Raw genomic sequence first — 23,794 nt, forward strand, 5'->3', positions numbered from 1 at the left:
CTCAGGTGGACCTGGACTGGCAACTCAAGGGTAAATTATTTTTAGCTTGGTAGGCCCATGATTCCTTGGGACACCAAAGAAGAGATGCAACATAGAGATGGGTTTGGGATTGAGAGATGGACCTGACCAAGGACACAGGTTATCCATGAATGTGAAACATGAGCTGCCAAACAGCAGGCCAGGTGGGTAAAGCCTCTTTGGCATGGAGGATGGTGCCTGAAGTATAAATACGGGGAGGCCTGGCAGATTGACCATATATAGCCCCCTAAGTCTGTGGTGGTGAGTGCCATGTGCTTACAGTGGTGGAAGCAGCCACTGGAATTGTGGGGAAGTGCCCTGTGCCTCATGTCACTGCCTGGAACTCCATCCTGTGCCTGGAAAAGTAAGTCCTGTGGCAAAATGGTACCCCAGAAATATCTGAATCAGACAGTGAACTGCCTTCCTAAATGTCCTCATAGACGTTTGGGCCAAAGAACATGGCATTGAGTGGATGTATCATTCCCTGGCATGCACCAGCCTCTGGAAAGAATGAATTATGTAATGGACTGTAAAGACTACACTGAGAGCAATAAGTGGTGGGACATTCAAATGTTGGGATACACATTTAGCAAAGGTCACCTGGTTAGATACCAGAGGATCTGCCAGCCAGGCTGGCCCTGCCCAAAGTTTGTTGTGCTATAGAAGGGGATAAATTTCCTGTAGTGCCTACTAAAAACATGCTGGGGAAAAAAGTTTGAGTTATTCCTGTCACAGGCAAAGGCAAACCCATCTGTGGGATTGCTTTTGCTCAAGGATCCAGGTGCACTTGGTGGGTCATGTTGGAGGATGGGGAAGTCCTGTGTGTGCCTCAAGGCAATTTGATTTTAGGTGAAAATAGCCGATGAGTTAAATTGTATGATGTTTGTCAGTAGGCAACACTCTATTACACATGCAGCTGTTATTACCACTTCTACACACAGAAGTGGTGCATCACCTGCATGTGCATCACCTCACAGAGCACCTCACGGCATCAATCCTAATCACAACTGTTCTGGGGGTCTGAGCTTGACTTCCTCTGATCATCACACGCACAAAAATCAACTTAGATAAAACCACCAAGTGCAGCAGTACCGGGGTCACAACTGGCTCAAATGTGCAGCAAGCAACAAACCAATACCTCAGTTCATCTTCTCTGCTTGAAAGGCTCTTACCAAGGATGAAGGCCAAAGTCATGGGTAAAATGAATTCAACACATTTTTCTAAATGTGTGTCTGTTTTATGAATACTTAACAGAGTGTTCCATTGACTAAGAGAATGATGTTTGTGTATCTATCAAAACAGATAAATAGGGTAGGTAATGGGATATTGGGGAATGTGAAATTTGACATAATGCAGATGATATAGAATAAGCAATGGGCATGGTCCTGATTACAGCTAGGGTAATTTCTTCTCAGTAGCTGCTACAGTGCTGTGTTTTGGACTGAGAATGAGAATGGTGTTGATAACACAGTGATATTTGGGTTTTTGCTAAGTTGTGTTTATCTAAAGTCAAGGACTTTTCCCTCCTTGTCTCATGCTCTGCCAGTGAGAAGATTAAAAAAAAAACCAGACCAACAAACTGGAAGAGAGCATAGCTGGGACAAATGACCTAAACTGACCAAATGGATATTCTACATCAGAGAACACCATGCCTGGTATTTAAACTGGGGGGTTACCCAGAAGGCCTGTGGATCTGGGTACAGGAAGGGCTGTCTGGCATGTCAGTGGCTGGTGATCACTTGCATCGTGCATCACTTGTTTATTATTTCCCACTGTTATTGTATTTTCAATTATTAAACTGTTCTTATCTCAACATACAAGTTTTACTTTGACTCTTGTCTCTGTTCTACCAGGGCAAGGGGCAAAGAAAGGGGAGTTGAACAAGTGGCTGTAAGGTATTTCATCTCCAGCTGGACATAAAACTACAACACATGTTTTTGAATATGTTATTTTAAACAGAAAACTGAAACTACATTTCAAAAATGTGCAAAAGGTCAGCAGCAGCAGTTCAAAACCTGTGCTCCCATAACCAATCTCCACAGAAGGCAGCTAACAAGGCACTGTATTCAGCAGTTCCTTCTAAGGAACTAACTTTTACAAGAGTGAGGACAGGAGAGAGACTATGCTCCTATCTTACCTTCCCCAGTAAAATTACTGAAGAGGAATAAGGTAGCAGAATCCCTTTTACCAGCAAATCACAGAAACTCTCTGACCTGGGTTGTTACAGAGCAAACCACAGACTGCTGTTATGCATTATTTATTCTAAGTACTCAGAGGTCTGATCAGAAGAGATAAATGTAATGAATACTTAAGATTTAGAATTTTAAACTAATTAAGTCTGCATATATAAACTTTTATTTACATAAGGCATCAAAACTGCCCTTTTTAACAAAAGGGTCATTTTTCCCTTTAATCAATACTTTGCTGAAAGAAATGTCACATTTAATAAACTAATATTCACTGGCATACTTGTTCTGAACAAGCAGGTATAATCCAATGTACAAGATGAAAAACCACAAAATATCCAAGCATACCGTTTCATTAATTACTTTTAGAACAAAGAATTAAGGCTTGTTTGCATCACAAGGATGATCAATCATGCATCATTTATTCCCACAAAGAATAAAATCCATTTCCAAGTGAAGCAGGAATAGCAGTAGTCTTGTATAATCCCCATATTGTTTACATGAAAAACAACCAATTTGGCATCTTAGAAATTAGATTGAAAAGTAGGAGGAAAGAGAGGAAAACAGAAAATGGCCCTTACTTCAGAATCTTTTATAAGCATTTTCAGTTTCCACTTGCAGAAACCCTTCAGCTTAAAGAGGAAAACTGAGACTTGTCAAGGTTTGAACTAAAAACATTTTCAGAAAGACTAGAGTTATGGGTTCATTGACGGATATGAAGTATCTAGTAAAAATACATTGTTTGGAATAATGAATTCCACATTGATATCCCCAAGTAAATGGCATATATACTTCAGGTTGAGCCTGTTTTAATAGGTCTGATTTATAAAAATGGTAAACCTGTATTATGCTTCCGCCTGATGTAATAGTTCCTGAGTTTTAGATCACTGCTAAGCCACAGCAGACAAAACTCTGAATGATGTAATGAAAAGTTTTGCAAATCACTTTCAGCAATAGCACACATTTTGTTCAGCAACCTTCAATCATCAATAAAAGTCAGTCTTCCAGGTCCTTCATTCTTCATCCACCGCCGGTATCTTTTCCATCGGGGATCTGTGGCCATTTTCTTCTTTAACTCCTCCTCTTGCTCTCGTTTATACACCTGGTAAGACAGAGAGAAGTTTTTGATAAGGATGAAGAAACAGCTTAACTGAGCCTCATTGGGGTCTAAGTGTTTATTCTTCAATTATTTGCCAGCCTATTTTTCTTACAAAAGACTGGATTGCAGTGCAGAAGCAGATCTGACCAACACGAAGTGTTGGAGCACCAAGAGCCTACTACTTACTGCCCAAGATGCTTTGTGTTTTTCTGAGAGCAGAACAACTTTCCTGAAAGCTTCAAAACATTTCTTTGCTAGAGAAGTAGACGCTCAATGAATCCAACAAAATACACACTAAGCAACTGCTCGTGTTCTGAAAAGCTGACCCCTTCAGCACACACTGTTCAATGCAGCTGTTCAGATCCTCATTTTTAGCTGTTCTTCCTTCTCAAAGTAATAATCTAACAGAACACCACTATGGAACTTTTTCTTCCCAAGTAAGGTTCTCGGCAAAGTTGAGAATATCTCAAATATCTCTGCATCCAGTATTTACAGTACAAAAAGATAAACAATTATATTCTGTCAATATTCTCTCACTGCAATGGAATCAACAGTTATCAGCGAAGTCAAAAATCTGAAAAAGGCAGAAAAATGCAACAGTATCTGCATTTTTATTCTGAAAGTTTATGTAGATGCAGCCAGCATAAATCTCAAAACCATCCATGATTTTATCATCTCAGTGTCATGTGACTTAGTGTAACTCAAAGGCCTATTAAATTTAGGGCTCCACTATACAAACAAGATTTTAAAATATATTATAGATGGCTACATGAATACACAAACTCAATGCTCAGTGATCATAAAGGTTTTAAGAATCATTAGGAAACAGTAAAAATATTGTGGAGCCCTGTGTATTGAATTCCTCGTCTTTCCCATCCTAAAACACTGCAAAATGGAACAATATGTAGACAGATATCTCCAGTGATGAAGGAACAGACAAGCTTTTGGGGACAAACACTATAGCAATATTTTTCAGCCTAAAAAATACATTACTACGTTTCAAGTAAGGATATGGCAGTGGTACACAAAAGCACAGCTAGCACAAGAACAGAACATCATTCTCCATTTACAGTAATACTGGAATGAGCAGGAAGTCCAGGTCGCTTCAAAAATCCTCTTCTACCACCTTTTACAAGTATTGATGAACTCATGACCAGATGGCACAGCAGAGACTGAAAACTTCAATGCATACAACTGACCAGGTAAAACTTATTAAAGCAATTACCGACAAAGACACAATTTACTTTTCAGAAAGTTACAAAGCACAAAGTATGTTGGATAACTATTACTATACAGGTGCAGTTGTCATGTATCTGTCAGGAAAATGAACTGCTGACCACCACAGGAGAGAAGTGTGAGCTGAAAAGACTTCACCTGAGGCAAATATAGCTCTTTCACATTCAGTGATCAAAACATCCTTAGTTAAAAACTGCATGGATGGGAAACCAGGGCAGTTTTTCTCTACTACAGGACATCTATCTAATCTTTTTCCATATTAATATCAGCTTTAACTAGCAGCATTACTCAGTCTTTGGACTCCCAGACTGTTTCTTCAAAAGCAGGCAAGGGTAGGTTATCTACAAACTTGAAGAGGAAAATGGTAAAATAGGCGTTAATGTAAGGAAAGGATTAGCTGCCAGGAATGCATATGTGCTCAGTTAGGATGGGTTTGCTAGAAAACACTCTTTGGGGTCCTGCCATCATCCTATCTCTTTTCTCAGCATATGCAGAACTGCAGCACCAACTCTTTTTCCCCTGAAGCAGACTAAGTTCACATTCTCATGTTTGTCTTCAGAAACCACCCATCCAAATGGCTCATAGATGCACCTCTATAGAATAACAGGAGGGTTTTGTCAACCTGCCATGCCCCAGCATCCCAAATAATTCTGGACTGCAGATCTCAAAATGAGATGGCTCATGTTCTTTCTCTGCTCTCACAGAATTTTTAAAAATTACATAGTGACTATCTAGTATTGACTATTAATTTCATTACTATCCATGGCAAGAGCAGAAGTTGTGCCTAATGGTGTTTTTTAAGCCATCCCTACTTGAACAGGTATACAGCACTGCAAGAACAGTCTATGACTCACCACAGGCCAAAGCACTATCAAAGGACAGGTGGGAAAACCAAACCAAAACAAACAAAACAACAACAACCAACCAATCAAAACAGTCTGAGCTAGAAATTAACAGCTTAGAAGACTTATAAATAGGAGTTTCAGACAATCTGGGTAATTCTTATTAAAAATTATTACTGTTTGGAGAACAGACAGTAGTCTTCAACCTACCATAATAGCACACTGTTATTACTGCTCTGGGACTGCTGGATAACCAACATTAGTTTTTTCCACCAGGGTTACTGATAAATAACATAGAGAAGAGAGATCTTCAGTTTCCCTGAAGCTGCTGGATAGACCTTAAAGACTAATTACCAAAAAAAGGTAAAGTATGTAAAAGTAGCTGGAACCAGTGGATGAACTAATAAGGAAGTAATAAGGAACTAATAAGATAATAAGGAAAACAGTGGTGTTTTTGCATGTAATAAGAAGCAACAGCACGTGCTGGAAGAAAAAGTTCAAGGAAAGGATGCCTCTAACATTGAAGCACTCAGTCAATACAAGCATCACAGACCCCTTCAGACAAGCCTCTAGAACCATAAAAGGACTTCCAGCAGGACTCAGATGCATGCAAACTAGCTCTAGGAAAAGTGATGTTTATGTATAAGCTAGGAAGTACATTGTAATGAGTATGTATGATCACGACGGAATAAATACCCCACTGTAAAGTTTCAAGACACACATTTGATTAGAGTATATATGCTTGGGGTGTGTCTAGTGCTGTAATAAAGAATGCCTGCTTTCTAATACTTAGAGTTGTATTAGAAAGTTTATTTCCTGGCCAATTTCAGTATTGCTACCCACCTCATAGTTTTCTCGTATCCAAAGCTGCCGTTCAAGAAAGGTCTCTTTTTGATGATCTTCCAGGCTGTCAAACTGAGACTGAGACATTTTCATGTACCTTCGTATGATATACAACTTTTCTTCCACACCATACTCTTGCCCTTTAATAGTGAAACAATAAATCCACCAACAGTACCAAACTATGTATTTGCACCAGTAAAAAGGAGCAAGAAGGATCTGAAATAGGAGGATATCATATATTTTGGGCTTCTGATAACCACCCTTTATATCTATTTTATTTTTAATAATGTCTTTGATAATTTCTTCCTCCTCTTCACGAATTTCTTCTTTAGACCGCCTGTTCTTGCCTTTTTCTTTAGTCTTGTTGAGTAAACCTTGTTGCCTGGCAATCTCAGTAGCTTGTATACGGTATTTTGGCACAGATGCTAAGTAGTTGATAGCTTCATTGTAACTACTCCACCAGCTGAAGAACTGTAATTTAAGAACAGCAAATGTAAAAGCCATGTTTTAATACAGACACATTCCTATCTGGGGGTTTGCCAGGAAAAGAAATAAGTAATGCTGTCACACACTTTTAACCACAGTTACATTACAGTAAGGGTAAAAAGTGAAGCTAACACTACTTCTGTGGTGTCACAGAAGCTATCCCTCCAGACTCAGTGAAGCATCTGGAAAATGGATGAGTACAAGTGTATCTCACAGCAATTTATGATGACAAGGAGGGCCAAGCAGACACTGCTCTCAACAGTTTTGTTCCTGAGTAGATGCCAATCTCCTGCAAGTTAATACCAGGCTGTGCCAGCCATTCTCAGAAGCCCCTCTTCTTAGATTTATAAATATAGGAGCTAGTATATGAATATTTAAGTATAAAATTGTTACCCAGTGCCTATTTAAACTGTTTAACTGTTTAAAACAGTTTACTGAACATCGACTAAGTATGTGACAATCTCATTAGTCTGGCAGTGTCCACTTTACAAGACCCAACATACCTCTCGGATCTCCAGCTGCCCTCTGGATTTCAATGGAGTGGGGGAAAAAAGCCCCCAGACAACAAACCAGAAATTTACTGCCTGGATGAACACAGAATCATAGAACATCCAGAACTGGAAGAGACCCACAAGGATCACCAAGTCCAGCTTCTAGCCCTGTACAGCACAACCCTGAGAATGCTTCCTTCTAAAGACAGAAGAAGCACAAAGACTAGCTGAGAGCTGATGTTATTCCCCTCTAGTGTCTTGTAAATGACCTGAGATGAGGCACAGAAAACATGGAAGAAACTAGATAGGCAAAGAGGGAAAAAGTTAGCAGCTCACTTTCTTTCTTGGGACATCCAAGCATGTCTCACTGATGCAACTTTTTTAACCATGACACATGTCACACTGCTTACCAAGACCAAGTGCAGACATAAACCCATTATTACAACCTTAGCAAAGGAGCAGAAACAACAGAAAGCAAGATGGGCAAACCAATTTACATAGACGCTTACACAAAATTTAGAAGCATTTTGCAGTTGGGACTCCAGGAAAGTGAAGTGTCTGCACTTACAGGCAAGAAATAAGATATGAAATGAAACATTGTCGCTTCTAAATCTGAAGATAAATTAGGTATCTGGCTGAATATGCCATTAGAATTTATTATTCCAAGTTCTCAAATTCTGATCAACATACTTTTTATTCTAACTTCCAATATCCTACTAAACACTGAGCAACCTGCACCACAGCATAAGCTGTATCTTCATCTCTTAAACTTCTTGGGTATTTTTAATGATGTTTTGAACCAGTGATTTAAAAGATTCTAAAGAGAAGTTATGCACTTTTGTCCTCTTGTCAGCAACTGCACAAGGTTTTTCATCTACAGCACAGGGCGTTTTCTTGGCCTTGGGTCTACCACCTTCAGAATAAACTCTGCTGAACTGAATTTGCTTCTCTCCTGACTTCATCAACGTGGTGTTTAAAATACACCACAATGTGAGATTCACACAAGTTTAGTAAAGTCCTGATATTCAGTTCTATCATCTGAATTGAGTCTTCAATTCAGTTTGCTAGTCTTTTTTTTTTTTAATTTACTTATGCATCTTGACAAACTGACACACGTTATTTGGGGCACTAGTCCTGCATGAGATACTCTGAGCCTGCCAGGAAGAACCGAGTAAATTCTTCAAAAAAGATGCACCTTGTCTCAACAAAATTAATTTCTACCTTTGCTCAAGGTACCAAGGGCAGTCAAAAATCTGCTAAGTACCTCCTGACTTCAGGATTTTTATGGACACCACACAGACCTGAACCACAGCACAGAGGAGCAGCTCCTCACTGACGCTTGTTATTAAATGGCACATTATGAGAGCTACCACTAGTTCTCTTCTTGTTCAGAAACTCAGAGAGCAGTAGGATGTAAAGGTGAAATTTTACCTGAAACACGGAGATGGCACACACTGTAACTAGGATCACTATTGTAACATCTACTTTAGGTGCCAATCTCCTGCGGTAGTAGTGGTAGTAATGCCTGTAATACTCTTCAGGATGATCCAGCATGTAGTCATAATCTTTACGTGTTTCTTCATCCTGCAGGATGACATGAAAAACTCATTCAGGCTTAAATTCCCGTTTTCAATTGCTCTACTGTACATGTGTTTTACACCTCATTAAGGACCACGCTTCTGTAAAACTGGCGGCAGCCCAAGGCAGTATGAAACATAGAGGAAATTCGTTGTTTTCTCATATTTTCTATTAATTTGTTCTCACACTTATCTGCCCATGCACATATGATATGTTCAGTCCACATATGATATGTTTAGTCATAAAATGAATAAGCAGGCACTGTGCAAAAGCCATTTAAAACTGGAAAACAGACAAGCAACTAAAATCCACAGTGTAGGTTGTTTAACTTCAGAATGGGAAGTCCAGCTGGACAGGAGTTAATAAGTATTGCTCATGAAAAGATTTTCAGATGAAGAACCTATTAGGAAATTGTTTTACAAAACTTAAAGGAACTAGTTTTCAGGGCTATGGAAACTGTCCAATGGAAGGCCAATTCAAAACCTCATTGTTCTCATGTCTTCTGAGCTTTTCATCATTTTCCTCCATGTAATTGCAGAATGAGAAATATAATTTTGCCAAGCTCAACTGAATTCCTTACAAATTCTGTCCCTCCCTTCACTCCCAAAAAAAAAAAAAAAAAAAAAAAAAAAAAAAAAAAAAAAAAAAAGTTCCCTTTTCTATTCCCTTGTAGCCTTAAAACACTTACACGTCTCCTTCTTCCATTCCTGGGTTCCATCTTTGCCAAGTCACACATGCTTTGCCCTGAGAAGCCTTCCCTTACAGATCACATACGCTACTCGAGTCACTGCTACTTGTAAAGGTATACCTCCAAGATAAAGCCTAGTCGGTCCGTTACAAATAAATAAATAAAATAAATAAATAAATAAATTTGAACTCATTCTAGACACAGAAGATTCCTCAAGAGCACTCCATCCTCCTTCCCGCACTCTCGGGCTGGCTACGGAGGGAGGATTTTTCGGGGTGTTTCTCCTCCCCTCCCTGACTGCTTACCGGAGCGGCTCCGGCCGCGGCGGCGGTCCCGCTCTCTCACCTTGAGGGTCTCGTAGGCGGCGGCGATGAGCAGGAACTTCTCGTGCGCCGCCTGCGCCCCGCTGCCCTCGCCGCCCGCGGGCTCCCCACGGTAGCGGTCGGGGTGGTACTGCCGGGCCAGCTGCCGGTAGGCGCGCGCGATCTCCGCCTTGCTGGCCTGCCGGCTGACGCCCAGCACCTCGTAGCAGACTCGGCGGCCGCAGTAGAGGCGGTCGGTGAGGCCCCGAGCCGGCCGCGGCAGCAGCGCCGCGCACAGGCACAGGCACAGCGCCCACCGCCCGCCCGTACACCACCGCGCCGCCGCCGCCATTGCTCCGCCGCCGGGGCCGGGGCCGGGCCGGGCCGCACTCGGCGCCGTGCGCGCGGCCGGCGGCGGGGCCGGCGCGGGAGGGCGGGGGCGCGACAGGGGGCGGGTCGCGACAGAGCCCGCGCTCGGCGGCGGCGCGGGGAGCGAGGGAGCGCGGCCTGCGCGGGGACCGCTCCTTTGTCCCCGATTTCTCACAGGCTGTGCCGGCCCGTTCTTCCAGCCGGCGGTGTGCCCTTGCGCTGCACCCACGCCAGCGGAATCCTGGGATGCATTCGGAAGAGCACTGCCAGCAGGTCGATGAGGCGATCCTGCCCCCTGTACTCAGCCCTAATGAGACCGTATCTGATCTGCCGTGTTCAACTTCTGAGCTCCACAGCTCAAGAAAAACACGGAGATACTGGAAGGGGTCCAGAGGCCACAAAGCTGATTTGAGGTCTGAAGCATCTCCCTCATGAGGAGAGACTGCAGGAGCTGGGCCTGTTCTGTCTGGAGAAGAGATGACTGAGAGGAGATTTCATTAATGCACACAAATGTCTCAAAGGCAATGCCAAGAGGGTGGTGCCAGACTTTTCAGTGGTTCTCAGAGATAGTATGAGGAGCAAAGGCCATAAACACAAGAAGTTTCACTTCAACATGAGGAAAAACGTTACACTTAGAGTGGCAGAGCACTGGGACAGGCTGCTCAAGGAAGTCACAGAGTCTCCCTGTGTGGAGGTATTCAAAACCCACCTGAACACATTCCTGGGCCATGAGCTTTAGGTGACCCTTGCCATGGCAGGGGGGTTGGAGTGGGTGATCTCCAAATTTCCCTTCCAACCCTAATGATTCTGTGATTCTTCCAGGGAAGAAACTTTTGAAGTACTTCCTGAGTCTGTGCCTGGTTTAGGCTTGCTCCTGGCAGAGCTCAGGCTCTGACCGCCTGTTGTGTAGGGTCCAACAAAATTTAACTGGCTCCATGGCAAGCAATCATGGAGAACGCTCCTCCCGCTGCTGCTGCCCAAAGACGCAATTGATAGGTGACCTCATCTATGTCTAGAAGTGTCCTAAGGGAGGGTAACAAGGTTCCACATGGACATGAAGAAGAATTTCTTTACTGGGCAGGTGACTGCACACTGGAACAGATTGTCCAAAGAGGTTGTGGAGTCTCCCTCACCTGAGAGATTCAAGGACTGCCTGGATGCAATCCTGTGCCATGTCTTCTAGGGTAGCCCTGCTTGAGCAGGGAGGTTGGACCAGATATGCTTCCAGCCTGGCCCATTCTGTGGTTCTGAGTGATTCTGTATGCACAGGTCCCTGAAATGGTGGCTTTGACAGCTTGGCTGCCACCTGTGATGTCCTGTACCCAAAGACTTCTCCTGGAGAGGAGGATTGCATCTCTGCTCTGGTGTAACCAGCAGGAACATCACCTCAGTGTTGGACCTTTCTTAGGAAAGCAGATATGGGCTTGATGCTGCAAATATTCACCACAAAAATAGTCAGCTCATCAGAGAGCATGTGCTTTTCATTAAGCTAGAAAAGAATGTGCTTCTCATGTGGCTGGTCTCCTCCTCTGCCTGTCTCCTTTCTGCAAAAATAAATGCTTAAAATTTCCATCAGTTGTGGATGGGTTCCGAAAAAAAAAAAGGCCCACCTCTTTGCAGCTCATTACTCATTACAGCCCAGCCTCTCAGCACTGGAGGCTGTGAGTCAACTCTTCAGACCATGACCTTAAAAAATTGTGGTGGGTTGACCTGGCTAGGTGGCTAGTGCCCATCAAGATGCTCTATCACTTCCCCTTCTCGGCTGGATAGGAGAGAGAGAATAAGATGGAAAACGACACATTGGTTGAGATCAGGCAGTTTACTAAAGCACAAGCAATAATTTATGCACACACAAGCAAAGAGGAAGAAAATAATTTTATTCTTTGCTTCCCATCCACAAGCCACGTCTGGCCATTTCCTGGGCAGTGGGACATCAGGATTGTAGAGATTGCTGTAAAAATGAATGCCCCCTGTTCCTCCTTTCTCCCTCAGCTTTTATATCTGATCTGATATCATGTGCCATGGGATATGGCTTTGGTCAGTTTGGGTCAGCTGGCCTGGTTGTGTCCCCTCCCAGGATCTTGCCCACTCCCAGCCCCCTTGATGCAGGGAGGAATGTTGGAGAGACAGCGCTGGTGCTGTGCCAGTGCTGCTCAGCAATAGCCAAAACAGCGGTGTGTTATCAGCACCTTTCCAGTTATCAGTGCAAAGTGCAGCAAGGTGAGGGCTGCTGTGAGGGAAATGGACTCCAGCTCAGACAGAAACATTGCACAGATGAAGCAAAAAGTGCTGCACAGAAGCTTTTTTCCCTGATTCGAGAAACAAGCTAGTCCTCTGACACCTGTCGCTTGAAGTCACGTCTGCCTTGGGACTGGCCCAGGAGCTTTCCGGAGGTACCACCATCTCTCCCCGTGCGCCTGCACGAAGCACTGAGGCAGGTGGGAGCGGGCGCCACGCTGTCTGCTTCCAGAGGTGACCCAGCGACGCCTCGGCTGGGGCATGTTGCCAAAGTGCTCCTTACAGAGATCACACATGGCATGGCAGAGTTTGGGAGAAAGACGCGGTGTGGTGGTCGCTCTGAGTAACCCCAGAACGGCAGGGGAGGAGGTCTAGGGAGCAGCTTTATCCCTTCAGGAAAAGGCTTTGGAATAGCGACTCGGCAGCGCCGGCCGAGGCGGGGGGGCGTGGCCCTGCCGCTCGGTGGGCGGGGCCTTTCCCGGCTGTAGGCGGGGCTCTCCGCCCTGCTTCTGGCGCACCCACGGCCACGCGGGGGCGCTCTAGGCCGCTCCCGTCCCGTTCCATCCCTGCGCCCCCGTGCCGAGCGCGGAGCCGGCACGGCCGCCATGGAGGTCAGCGCGGACTCCGGTCAGTGCTGCCCCCGTAAACCTCCTCCTCGGGGCCCGCCGCGCGGGGCGGCGGCGGCGGGGCCGGGCTGTGTACGCGACGGGGGCGGGCGGTGGCGACGGCAGCTCTCTCTAAATATAAACTGGCGGTGACAGAAAAGCGGGAGCTTGCTGCTGTCGAAGGGAGCTGCCGGGAGCAGGAGGAGGGGGTGGAGAGGGAGGAGGGGGAGGAGGAGGAGAAGAAGAGACGCCGTCGCCGGCCCGGTTCCGGTGCCGGAGAGGGGGGGGAGCTGCGGGGCGTCTCTCGCCGCCTCCCCTCCTTCCCCAGCCGGCAACATGGCCGCGGCCGCCCAGGACGAGCTCAGTAAGTGCTCGCGGCGCAGGGACTTACAGCGGGGGCGGGCGGGCGGGCGACCCCCCCGGAGTTTCCCCGCAGCGGGTCTCCTCTGCGGTGGGGCTCGGCCCCCGGCCCGGCCGGGCGGTGACGGCAGGGGGACCGGACCGGCCGTGGGAAGCCATCTCGGGAAGCGGAAACCGAGAGCAGCGGCACCTCCCGCGTCCCCGGCTCGTCCGCGGACACGCCGACTGCGTGACCTTGTGGGGAGGTGGCGGCGGCTCCTGGCCGGGACCGAGCTTGGGGTCGCCGAGACCACTGGCTCCGGGGCAGCGGCCTCCGCCCACCGCTCCTGTACGGACACTGGCGGCAGCGCCTCTGCCCGTCGGTGCTCTCGCCCTGCGCTGTGCGACTGCCGTGTTTGAACCACAGCAGCGGCGTGAGCACAACGCCGGCTGGCCCGTCCAGGGGCGGGTTCGCCCCGAGTGCTGTGCCGGGCGGTGGGTGCGAGAGCGCATCGAGGCCGCCCCTGCGGCGCTCGGCACATGACCGGAGGTGCCGCTGCCGCCGAGCATTCGAGACTGCGGAGCTCGGCCCTGCCTTCTTGTCGTCTCCAGAACCCTTTCTCAGGGACTCTGGGAAAGCACCCGATCAGCTGCTCTGTGGAGAAGCTTATGGAACTTCAAAAAAAGCGGTTTCTCTTCCCTTGCGTTTCCTGGCCTGACATAAAGATGGTTCTTATCTGTGAAGAGTTAATAGCTAGATAGCATATGACTCAGCCAAATGAGAGGGCCTTTGGTTGCCCTGAAATAGTACTTGGCAGTCGTCAGAGAGAAAGGGCAGAAGAAATACTTTGAGCATATTTGAGCACTATTGGCTTTCAGTACTAAAGAATTTCTGTGTGCTCTTTCTTCATTTGTTGTTTACTTTTTTCATTGTTGTCTGTTGGTTTTTTGGTTTTGTTTTTTTTTTTTTTTTAATTTTGAGCCTCTGCGTAGACAACTTCCTAATTCTGCGCTTTGTTAGCTGCTACTGGAACTAGGCTGAGTGATATGATAATGGGTGGCAATATTCCTTATGTAGCCAAGGTCCCATGGTGGAGTAGAGAAGAATCTTGATGCTGTACTGATCCTAGAACTGGAGGACCCAAATGCCAAGATATTTTTTCCATTGACACCTGGGATAAATTGATGTAAGGACACTGAAAGCTCTTACTGCTGCTGTCATTGAAGAAATTTTGTTGTTAGATTTACAATGCTATCATGATTCCCCTTGGTGAAACCAGTCAGTGTGAGATCTTTTCCTTGTGACTCCTTGGCTTTTATGTGTGCGTACTCTGACTTTCCAGGCTCCAGATCTGATCCTGCAAAAAATTAGTCCCTCAGCCATGTGCCTGTTGCTGCACCGCTCTTTCTCTTAAGAAAGCTAAAAAGACAAATATCCCTAGACTGAGATTCACATTAATAATTACATTATGTCATTCAGGTTATTTGACCATGACATCCTTCAAAAATGATAGAGTTTTATTGGTTTGCTTAGGAATCTTTTCTTTGGGTGGGAGGAGGAATCTCTTCTTGGAAATTTCTTTTTGTTTAGTTTGGGTGTTTTGCGGTACCTCTCTGTCGCTGAAAAGAAGGTACTGTAATCTTAAATAAAAAATTAATTAAAGCTAATGGAAAAAAGAGCAATTTCATGTAGAGAAAGAGAGGGAAGCTAAGCCTCCATATGGGCTTGCTGTCTTTTGTTACATTCAAATAGTTAAATTTCGGCATATTTGGAAAGGAATAATTTCTTTTTCAGGACTACGACGACTAGTCCTGAAATAACAAAAATGATTACCATTAGTTTTAGATTGGAGAACCAAGTTTCCTTGCTTTATATTCACATGGCTGTAGGAAGTTTTCATCTATAGCCCCTGTCAAACATGGAAACTCTGTGAATATGCTGTGTAAAGGATGCTTCTCATTTTAGAGGACAGGTTGTTTAAAGCATAAGATATGGCAATTTAAAAATTAATGCAAAATCAGTAAATTGTCCCTAAAGCTACGAGTTCAGATACAAGAAAGGCAAGATAATCTTGAGTAATACTAGTCATCAATTCAAATGGAGAACCTGTGACTGGAATATTGCAAATTGCAACATGGGTTCTGGTGTACTATTCCAGCTTTTACAATGAAAGAAGTGAATTAATAGAATGGGCAAAAACCATAGTATATCCCTCCTCCAACAGGCCTTCCTAGCCTTTTCCAGTCAAATCTTGTAAAGCAACCTGCTGAGTGGCCTGTTCATACAAGTGCTCCCTTAAGTTTTTGGTTGTAGGCACACAAGGGGTTACTGGTAGAGACAAGAATAGCACCAGCAAATCCTGACTCACTGTTTGCTGCTATAATCATGCTAGTTATATTTTCTCCCAGTGTCTAATAACATTTGAACAAGAATTTGACTCCTATTTTAGTAGTTGAGCAGCAGATGGGAACTTTATTCTTCTGCGTGTGGAATAATGAAGAGTTACTTTGTTCTAGAGAGACAAAAAGGTGTGTTAGAGCTTTTCCTTTAGTAGGAACTTGCCCCTAAAACTACCCCTGCCATCCATGAGGTGAAATTGAAATGCTTTTGCTCCCAGAACTCTTCATTTGATGTAGGGCCCTTTGGAGAAAATGTAGGGGGATGTTTGTGCATGTAATGCTTCTGCAGTGTTCAGGTAATAGAGGAGGGTCTCAGGGGTTTTTGTCTGATTTACTGAAACCATTGTAGAAATTATTTATTTTGTCGCAGTTCCACCACTCTGTCAAACTGATAGTTCTCAGGAAAGTGAAGATAAATTCTAACTTTGTGCACAGATCTGCTCTGTTTTGCAGACAACTCAGACACTCTTTTTAGTTCCTCACATGTTTTGTGGTTAACAGTCAAACTGTGAAGTACAGCTAGTTTGACATGTCCTAGCCCCAGCAGTCTCTCTAGTCAGTTTTCATAAAAGGAAGGGTGTGTTTTACTTGATACTCTGCTACACAAATGTGCATGCTGAGGGTTCTGTGTGGAATAACTGGTGTGCTGTATGTAATATCTATAAATGCCAGAGGGAACTGATTTGAAATGGTACTGTGCTTGGCTGAACTGAGAGATTTCTGTGATAAAAATACAGATATACAGTGGCATAGCCAGGCTTTTTTTTTTTTCTTTTTCTTTTTGGTAATTAAAATAATGAGGGTAAACTCTTTGAATTCTTGGCTCTGTTGAGGTAGCTATTTTACTGTTTATCCATATTGTTATCCTTTTTCCCTCCTTGTCATTCTCTCACTTATCTTTGACGAGCTCCATGTCAGTATTTGCCAAATGGAAGGAAAGGGCATGTTTTTCCTGAGAGAAGGCTGTGGGGTTTTACTGTTACCTTGGGTGACCACAGGGTCAGTTCTGAAGTAACAAAATGTAAAATAATGCTCATTCTTTTATGGATGGTATTGCAGGATTTGGAAGTTAGTGTCTCATTGTCAATGTAGTTTTTTTGTAGAGTTTTTATGCATTATCTGTGTTTTGAAAGTGATTCCTTTCTTTTTTGTCTTTGCAAGGTTGTTAAGTGCTGAAACCAGTGTTCCTCCTTGTAGTCATAAATGGAGATTGGAAAGAACCAGAAGTGAAACATGTGTTTCCTCACAGATAGGTAGCTACATTGCCATGGTAACTTGGGAATTGCAGATTCCAAATATACCATGTCAGTTTACACAAATTGAACACTGGTGTTGGAAATAGAGATACAAAGATACATCTTGTTTTTCTGCCCCTTGTTTCTTTTATATACGATGGAAGGAAATGTTTTCTTCATATGCAGTGCCTTTTGTTCAGTTCTCCATATTTGTCTTCTTGTAAGCACCTTTTTTTCCTCAAAAAAGTGCCACAAAATTGGTGAAAGTACATTTTTTGTGAAAGTACTACACAGCAGCATGAAAAGAAGTGATTGTGCCAAAATATGTGAATAACTCTTTCAAATTCTGCATGGATTTAGTTGTATGTATTTTAAAAGTAAATCTACTTACCGATTTTTTTACTCAAGCACCTTATTCTTTGTTGTATTGTGCTTTTTAATCCATAGTAAAATGCTAACTGTCATAGCTGTGGCACACGTATGATTTTTCTAAGATTGGTTTCCAGCTGCTAAGGCTTTTTGCAAACAGTTTTTGTCCTTTCTGCCCGAGCCCCCAATCCTCCTTGGTATGTAGTAAAGCAAGTTAGACATTTTGCTTTACTTATTTTCTACTATCAGATAAGCTCCTAAAATTGCAGTAGTGCAGTTTTTCAGTTGGTAGTAGGGGCTGTAGAATCAGATGGAGAAGATTTTAGCTCTATACTTACAACTTTGGAAATGCATGACATGGGGAATTGAGACCAGTTGCAAACGAGCTGTATTGTTTGATGTCTGGCCCATAGTGGTCTGTTTGCGGGCTGTGAAGAGATACTCAGGGAAAGGCACTTTCCTCATGCCAGCCAGGAGGTCTGCTGCACACAGGAAGACAGGACACAGCATTTGAGATGCAGCTACTTCATCTACAATTACTTTTCTGGGCCATTGAGTGTGGTGCTTCAAATCACCAGTGTTTATGATTTCCTGTAATGAATGCTGTCAGCTTGAGAGATGGTCTTAATTGTTAGTAGAATAAAAACCATGGAGGAAATGTTTGATGTACAATACTTGGGAGGTTTTATAGCTCTTTGTTTTCCTGTCCCACTGCTATGGATACAGCCTGCATCAGCAGCATGAGAGAGTACTCTGACAAACTCCTGGCCAGTTTCTTAACTACATCCAGGTACCAGTATCCTTGAATTGGCTGAAGAGTCTTGTTATGATTATGGTTAAAGAAGAATATCTGATGACAGTATTAGGGCTTAAATGACTTTGCAGCAGAGGTATGAGCAAAGTAATAAACTTATCTCACAGACAGCTTTTTTCCCTCCTGATTTCTATTATTATTGCTCTTGATATTATTATTATTTCAACCATTCTGGTTGTTGCTTGAAACGAGAATAATGGAGGAAGCTGGAAGTGGGGCAGGTGCTTGCAATTCAGTGCATTGCTGCATTTCCTGAGAGCACATGCAAAATGCACTTGGTCAGTTTCTCTCCGTTTGAGAAGGTCTGTGTGTCCTCCAGTGGCTACCAACAAATGGCTTTGGAACTAACTTCGGTTGTGTTTCCTTACACTTCTTTTTGATCTGTTGCAATATTAAAGAACATGTTGAGAAAGTTCCTCAGTTGACTTGCTTGAGAGTGATGGATCTGCAGTGTTCTCCTGGAGTTCTAGGTCCAAGGGGAAAGATTTTATAGTTTTTATTAATTGATGTGACTTCTGTAGTCCCTTACTGCCTGTGTGGTAGTGAGACACCAAGGAGGTTCTTGAGTAGGGGCTCATTGGGAAGGGAGGAACAGGAGGGGTGGGGGAAGGATGACCCAAGAAGGAAGGTGAAAAGAAGTCAAATATCATGATTTTTATAAAAATTGAAACATGAGATAAGTGTTATAGAGCCATTGACTAGCTGACACCTAAGTTGTCTGTGAAATCTGTATGAAATGAGATTGACTCATATCTTCAGTTTATTGTATAGATGCTGCAGAGTTTTGGCAGTAGTTTCCTTGACAGTAAAATTTCATCGTCCTCTATCTGTTCAGTTGGCTGTCATATTTGCTCAGCAGAAAATGAAATTTTGGAAGAGGCATGTTTGTGTTTAATCTGCATCTAGCAGAGGAGGAATGGTGCTATGAATGCAGGGATAGCACAGGTTTTAAAAATAGGACAGTAAAAGCTTCTGAAGCCAAATCATCATAGGTTTGCTGGTTAGAGCTGTATTTGCATTTCAACATCCCTTTTTTTCACTTTGGTTCTAACGATATCCCTTCACCTGAGTCTTTACTGCTGCCCTGTACCAGTGCTTTTTTTTCCTTTTTTTTTTCCCCACTGTAGTTGTTTACAGTCAGCTTGATGATCCTCCTCTGCTGAAGGAGGCCTCTCCTTGGTCTCCCTCTAATCTCAGCTCACCATAGGTCACTTTACATTAGTCTTTGGGAAAATACTTCCTCTTGGTAAGATGTTTTAAGACCTTTAGTCCTTCAAAAGCATTGGGTCTCCTTGCTCCCTTGGGACTGGGCTTCATTGCTGCAGGATGAAAAACATGCTTTTGGTCCTGTGCACAAGAACTCTGCTCGGTCCAGCTGTTGGGAATGCTGCTGTTGTTGGGGAAGCTTTGCTTTGCTTCTGGTGTAGCTGTTGGGGCAGCTGCATGCTGGCACTTAAAATAAGGACTTTCAACCTTGTTTTTATAAAAACAAATGATCCTCAGCCTTTGTGCTTGAGCTATTGATGGAAGATTTTGTTGTCATCTGTTTTTATGAAATGATTTTTTGTTCATTCCTTTCTGGATTTGGGGAGTAGATCAGCTGGCCAGAGGAAGGCAAGTTGAAACACCCCAGCTTTGTGGCGTGATAGTAGGATCACAACAGTGTATCCTACATTTCATGCTTGTGCTCTTACTCCTATTGATGATAGTGCTGTGTTTCTGAAAACAGTTCAGCTACTTAAAACAAACAAGTAACTGGCTCAGCCAACATTTGTTCAGATTTTCTGGGAGCCCTAAGTGCCCCAGTGGTCAGGTGCTGAACAGGTTAGCCTGTGTCAAGATGTTGTATGAATACTCCTGTAACCCTAACCTATGCGTATCAAATTTACCTTGGAACAGTTGTCTCAAGCTTCAAAAAAACTGATTTTTCACTAAATTGTTTCTTGTGTTTTCTGGTGTGTGGACTGTACATGCAAAGGCAGCCTTAATTGTTTTTGTCTTTGGTAGGAGAGGTCTTGTGCTTGTGAAAGCTAATGCTAGAAGCCATCAGGCTGGATTCTACCATGAATTGTTTTCTTGTGTTAAAAATCTGTGATGAGTGCTTTTGAGATACAAGTACTCTAATGACATTGTGCAGCATTTCTTTTAAGTCCATTAGGGGATGTTCAGAAAAAGTTTTTGTGCTACAGAAATTTTGAGTTTCAACCAGTTTCTCTTTTTCTTTTTTCTTTCTTTAATTAATTGCAGATCAGCTGGAGCGCGTGTTCTTACGTCTTGGCCATGCAGAAACAGATGAGCAGTTACAGAACATTATTTCCAAATTCCTACCCCCTGTTCTCCTCAAGCTGTCCAGCACACAGGAAGGAGTTCGCAAAAAGGTAAGGGTTCAATTTACCATAAAGATATATTGTCCTGGTCAGGGAGAAGGAAATGCCTGTGATGTATCATGGTTTGCTATACTTGGGTGTTCTCTGTTGAGAAAATTACTCTTTGAGGAAATTTTATCATTACCGTAATAGAGAATTGGTTCATTACACCTGTTATAGCTTAAACAAAACAGTTAGTGCTTGTGTCAGCACGGGTTTTGCAGATGTGTGGAGGCTGTATTTGTTTCCACTTGAGGCCAGCTAGCTCCCAGTTAGCTTGGGAGCAAGGCTTGCTGCCATAGGGACAGTTGCCTTGGCTTCCAGGGCTATTGTGCTTCCGCCTGACTTAGGGCACGTGTGAAGCAAGCTGCCTTCTGTGCACAAAATACCATGAAGCCATACTCATTGATGTCATTCACTTGACTGATAACTGGAATAAGAGCAAGAACCAAGTTATTTTGAAGATGGACTGTCATACCTATCTGAAAAAAATCAGTTCTGTGGTACATAAGACGGCTTTATCACAAAATATATTCAGGTACCTTACTTAATATGTACCAAAAGTGTTTGGTTTTTGCCTGTAACTGGGCATAAGGAGCAAGGACCAAGCAGTGTTAGAGGTGGAATTTAATATGTAACTATCAGCATTCAGTTTCAGGGGAATTAAGTTTCCTACATTAGGTTTTAGGTCTGTTAATAGGAGTGGAGTGGAATATTCTAGAGTGCAGGTGAGGTGTAGGGGGTTAGTGGTGGAAAAGAAGTTTTTCATAAGTCCCTCTGTCTTGTAGAAATAGGGAAATGATCATACTGTCACTGCATTTATAAGTAGATTTCAGAACCTGCAAGTTACTGAAGCATAGATTTTTCTCAAAGTTTTGCACAAAACATGTCTCTAAGAGTGATTACCTGAAAGTGGATCTGTCGAAATCCTGGATGTTCCTCTGACAGCCCTGGAGGACTCGAGACCCTGGCAGAGGGCTCAGAGACCTTGGCATGGAGTCAAAGACACCTGTGCCTTTGATTTTAGCCCATGGAAACAGTTACCAATTTTGTGCGAAGAGTTACAAACCACAAGAGTTTGAATAGAATGATAGTGAATTTATCACTGTGTGAAAATGTAGAATTTTGGGGTTTTATAATGGGGGTTCTGGAGGCAAGATGGAGGGATTTGGGCGTGTCCTGTCCTTCCTCCTGTTTCTTCTTAGCCTCCATCTTCTGCTGTGATGGCATTTTTGGATTGGTTTAGAGTAGAGACAGACTGTCTAACATAGATGATGTTAGACAAAAATTATTGTAAATAAAGTACACGTAGTTTTTAGCATAAAAAGATAACACTGCCCTGAGGGCAGTCAGTGTGCCTGAACCTGACCTGCCAGACAGATCTCGGTGGGTTGGAGAAGGAGTGTGTTAGATAAGAGAAAGTAAACAACCTTGAGAACGAGAGCCAAGGAATCCTGTCGTCTTCTTCGGTCTTGGGGCTGGGAAGAAGAGACTTTCTAACACCTTGGGGTCATCTCAACACCAGAGACCTTGTCATGGATCCATGGATGTCATGCCATTCCACTGTGTTTAAGGACATATACTCCAACTCAGATGGGGCTTTCTTCTGAATACCTGCTTACCATGTGTGCTTGAAGCTGTGCTGAAAGGCATTTAACCAGCTGGTGAAATTTCCTAGGGTACTTTTGTGTTATCTTTTCTCTCTAACCTGAAATCTATTGTCAGTTATTTGGGAGTGTTGGAAGATTCAGGAAAGGGGGAGGACTAGTCTTTTGAAAATTAAAGGTAAAGAAGCCTCTTCAAATCACAAGCCTACTTAAGGGTGTGTTGTAGTGGTAGCCGTTAACAGTTTTTACATGAGAGTGAATAATGAAATAGAATGCATTTTTTCTTCCTTTTAGGTGTTTAAACTCTTGATTTTCATTCTCACCAGATGTTTATAATACAAGCAATTATAGCACTTGATCATTTGAACATGTTTCTTGAGTTCTGTCTAAGTATCTCCTACCCTTTCTCAGAGAGATCTTTGTAGACAGGTTTTTTTTCCTCTCTAAAATATTATGAATTTGTAACTGTTGCAGTAAATTTACAGCAGCAAAATTTGGAAGCTGTCAGTGTTACTTAGTTTGTTAGTTTCTCTCTGATAAACAAATTTTTGATCACATGCTTGCACTCAGCTCTGCAGTTTCTCTGGATTATAGCTGGACATTATTTTGTTTGAGACCTAGTCATGGAATGGATGTAAAGATGGTGTCTAAGAGGCTGCTCATATGCAGCTCAGCATCCATATGGTTCTGCAGTTTCCATTTTGGGCTTCAGTGACAGCATATTACGACCAAGGCAATGATCCCTTGAAAACACAGGACACCCTGTTTCTTTGCCTTGAATTGTTTGAAGTCAGCATGAATCTCGGAGTGGCTCTGACTGGTTTTGCCGCAACTGAATTGACTTCATCTAATTCACTTACATTTTTTTGAGAATCTAATGAAGTTTGCAAGCAACATGCAGATGTTCAGTGTGATTTCTCAGAATGGATAATGGTTCCAGAGTAGAAATTGTAGTTTTTCAATTTTCTTCATTCAGTTACGATACTTCCTTCAGGAGATTTGCAATTGGCACTTTAATGATGCTAAGAAACTACCTAGTGGGATTGTAGAATCATGGGATAATTCAGGACTTTAGAAGGTCTCCAGACCAATCTCCTATTAAAACAGTCCATTACAAGTTCAGTTTGAGATGAAGGTGAAGATTTTATCAAGATGGGTCGTGGAAAACCTCTGAGAATAAAAACTGTACAATCCATCTGGGCCCGAACTTCACTGCTTGATAGTCTTCATCATGAGGGAATACCACAGTGCAGCTCTCTTGTTCCTACACACTGTGGCCCCAGCTTTGCTTTGCTGTCTGCTCCCCTCGAGCATCTGCCTGTTCCCATTGGCATTGCTGCTGGAGCTCTCCCCGCCCAGGCAGGACTGCGCATTGCTTCTGCCTGGCATTCACAGCACCCCTGTTGGCTTCTCCTCTTGTTTGAAGGATTACAGTTCTGTAACGTTCTACTCCAAACAGTTCTCGTACACTTACTTGATAACTTTATTATGGGTGTGGATGGTTTTTTTTGCCTGCTTTGTGAATTTGAGTTATTCTGCAGCTCAGTATAGAGCAGGGGTACAGATTTCCAAGCCAGATAAAGTTTTGACAGATAGTAACCAAACTGTGGAGAGAACTGGTCATCTTCAGTAATCCTTTCTTTTATTTCTGTTGATAGATGTTATTGATTGTGGTGTGGTTTG

At 43.4% G+C, this 23,794-nt stretch overlaps 2 protein-coding genes across 3 annotated transcripts in view; one reads left to right on the plus strand and one right to left on the minus strand.

The window, feature by feature from the left end:
• Positions 1 to 2,589: 2,589 nt before the first annotated feature.
• On the minus strand, positions 2,590 to 10,136 carry DNAJC25 (DnaJ heat shock protein family (Hsp40) member C25). The gene is made up of 4 exons (XM_059492459.1): positions 9,813 to 10,136; positions 8,633 to 8,785; positions 6,225 to 6,695; positions 2,590 to 3,306 (listed from the first exon to the last, which is right to left on the minus strand). Exons 1-4 carry the CDS (start codon positions 10,119 to 10,121, stop codon positions 3,184 to 3,186), a joined length of 1,056 nt encoding a protein of 351 aa, XP_059348442.1. The 5' UTR covers positions 10,122 to 10,136; the 3' UTR covers positions 2,590 to 3,183.
• A 2,840-nt stretch (positions 10,137 to 12,976) lies between these two features.
• Positions 12,977 to 23,794, plus strand: part of ECPAS (Ecm29 proteasome adaptor and scaffold) — a 58,400-nt gene continuing 47,582 nt past the window's right edge. Inside the window, exons 1-2 of one of the 2 annotated variants that reach the window (XM_059491957.1) lie at positions 12,977 to 13,003; positions 20,386 to 20,516. In XM_059491957.1, coding sequence (XP_059347940.1) covers positions 12,982 to 13,003; positions 20,386 to 20,516 — 153 coding nt within the window. In that variant the 5' untranslated portion in view covers positions 12,977 to 12,981. Of the gene's footprint in view, positions 13,004 to 13,317; positions 13,346 to 20,385; positions 20,517 to 23,794 lie in introns of those variants that run through there. The other variant, XM_059491956.1, reaches the window with a different exon arrangement.

Source organism: Ammospiza nelsoni, chromosome Z (assembly GCF_027579445.1).
Source record: "Ammospiza nelsoni isolate bAmmNel1 chromosome Z, bAmmNel1.pri, whole genome shotgun sequence".
Lineage (NCBI taxonomy): Eukaryota > Metazoa > Chordata > Aves > Passeriformes > Passerellidae > Ammospiza > Ammospiza nelsoni.

Coding starts and splice junctions, on each gene's coding strand:
- DNAJC25 (XM_059492459.1), bottom strand. CDS start 10,121: ATGGCGGCGGCGGCGCGGTGGTGTACGGGCGGGCGGTGGGCGCTGTGC. Junction 6,696..8,632: donor GTGCCATCTCCGTGTTTCAG/GTAAAATTTCAC, acceptor CTTAAATTACAG/TTCTTCAGCTGGTGGAGTAG. Junction 3,307..6,224: donor GGATACGAGAAAACTATGAG/GTGGGTAGCAAT, acceptor CTGTCTTACCAG/GTGTATAAACGAGAGCAAGA.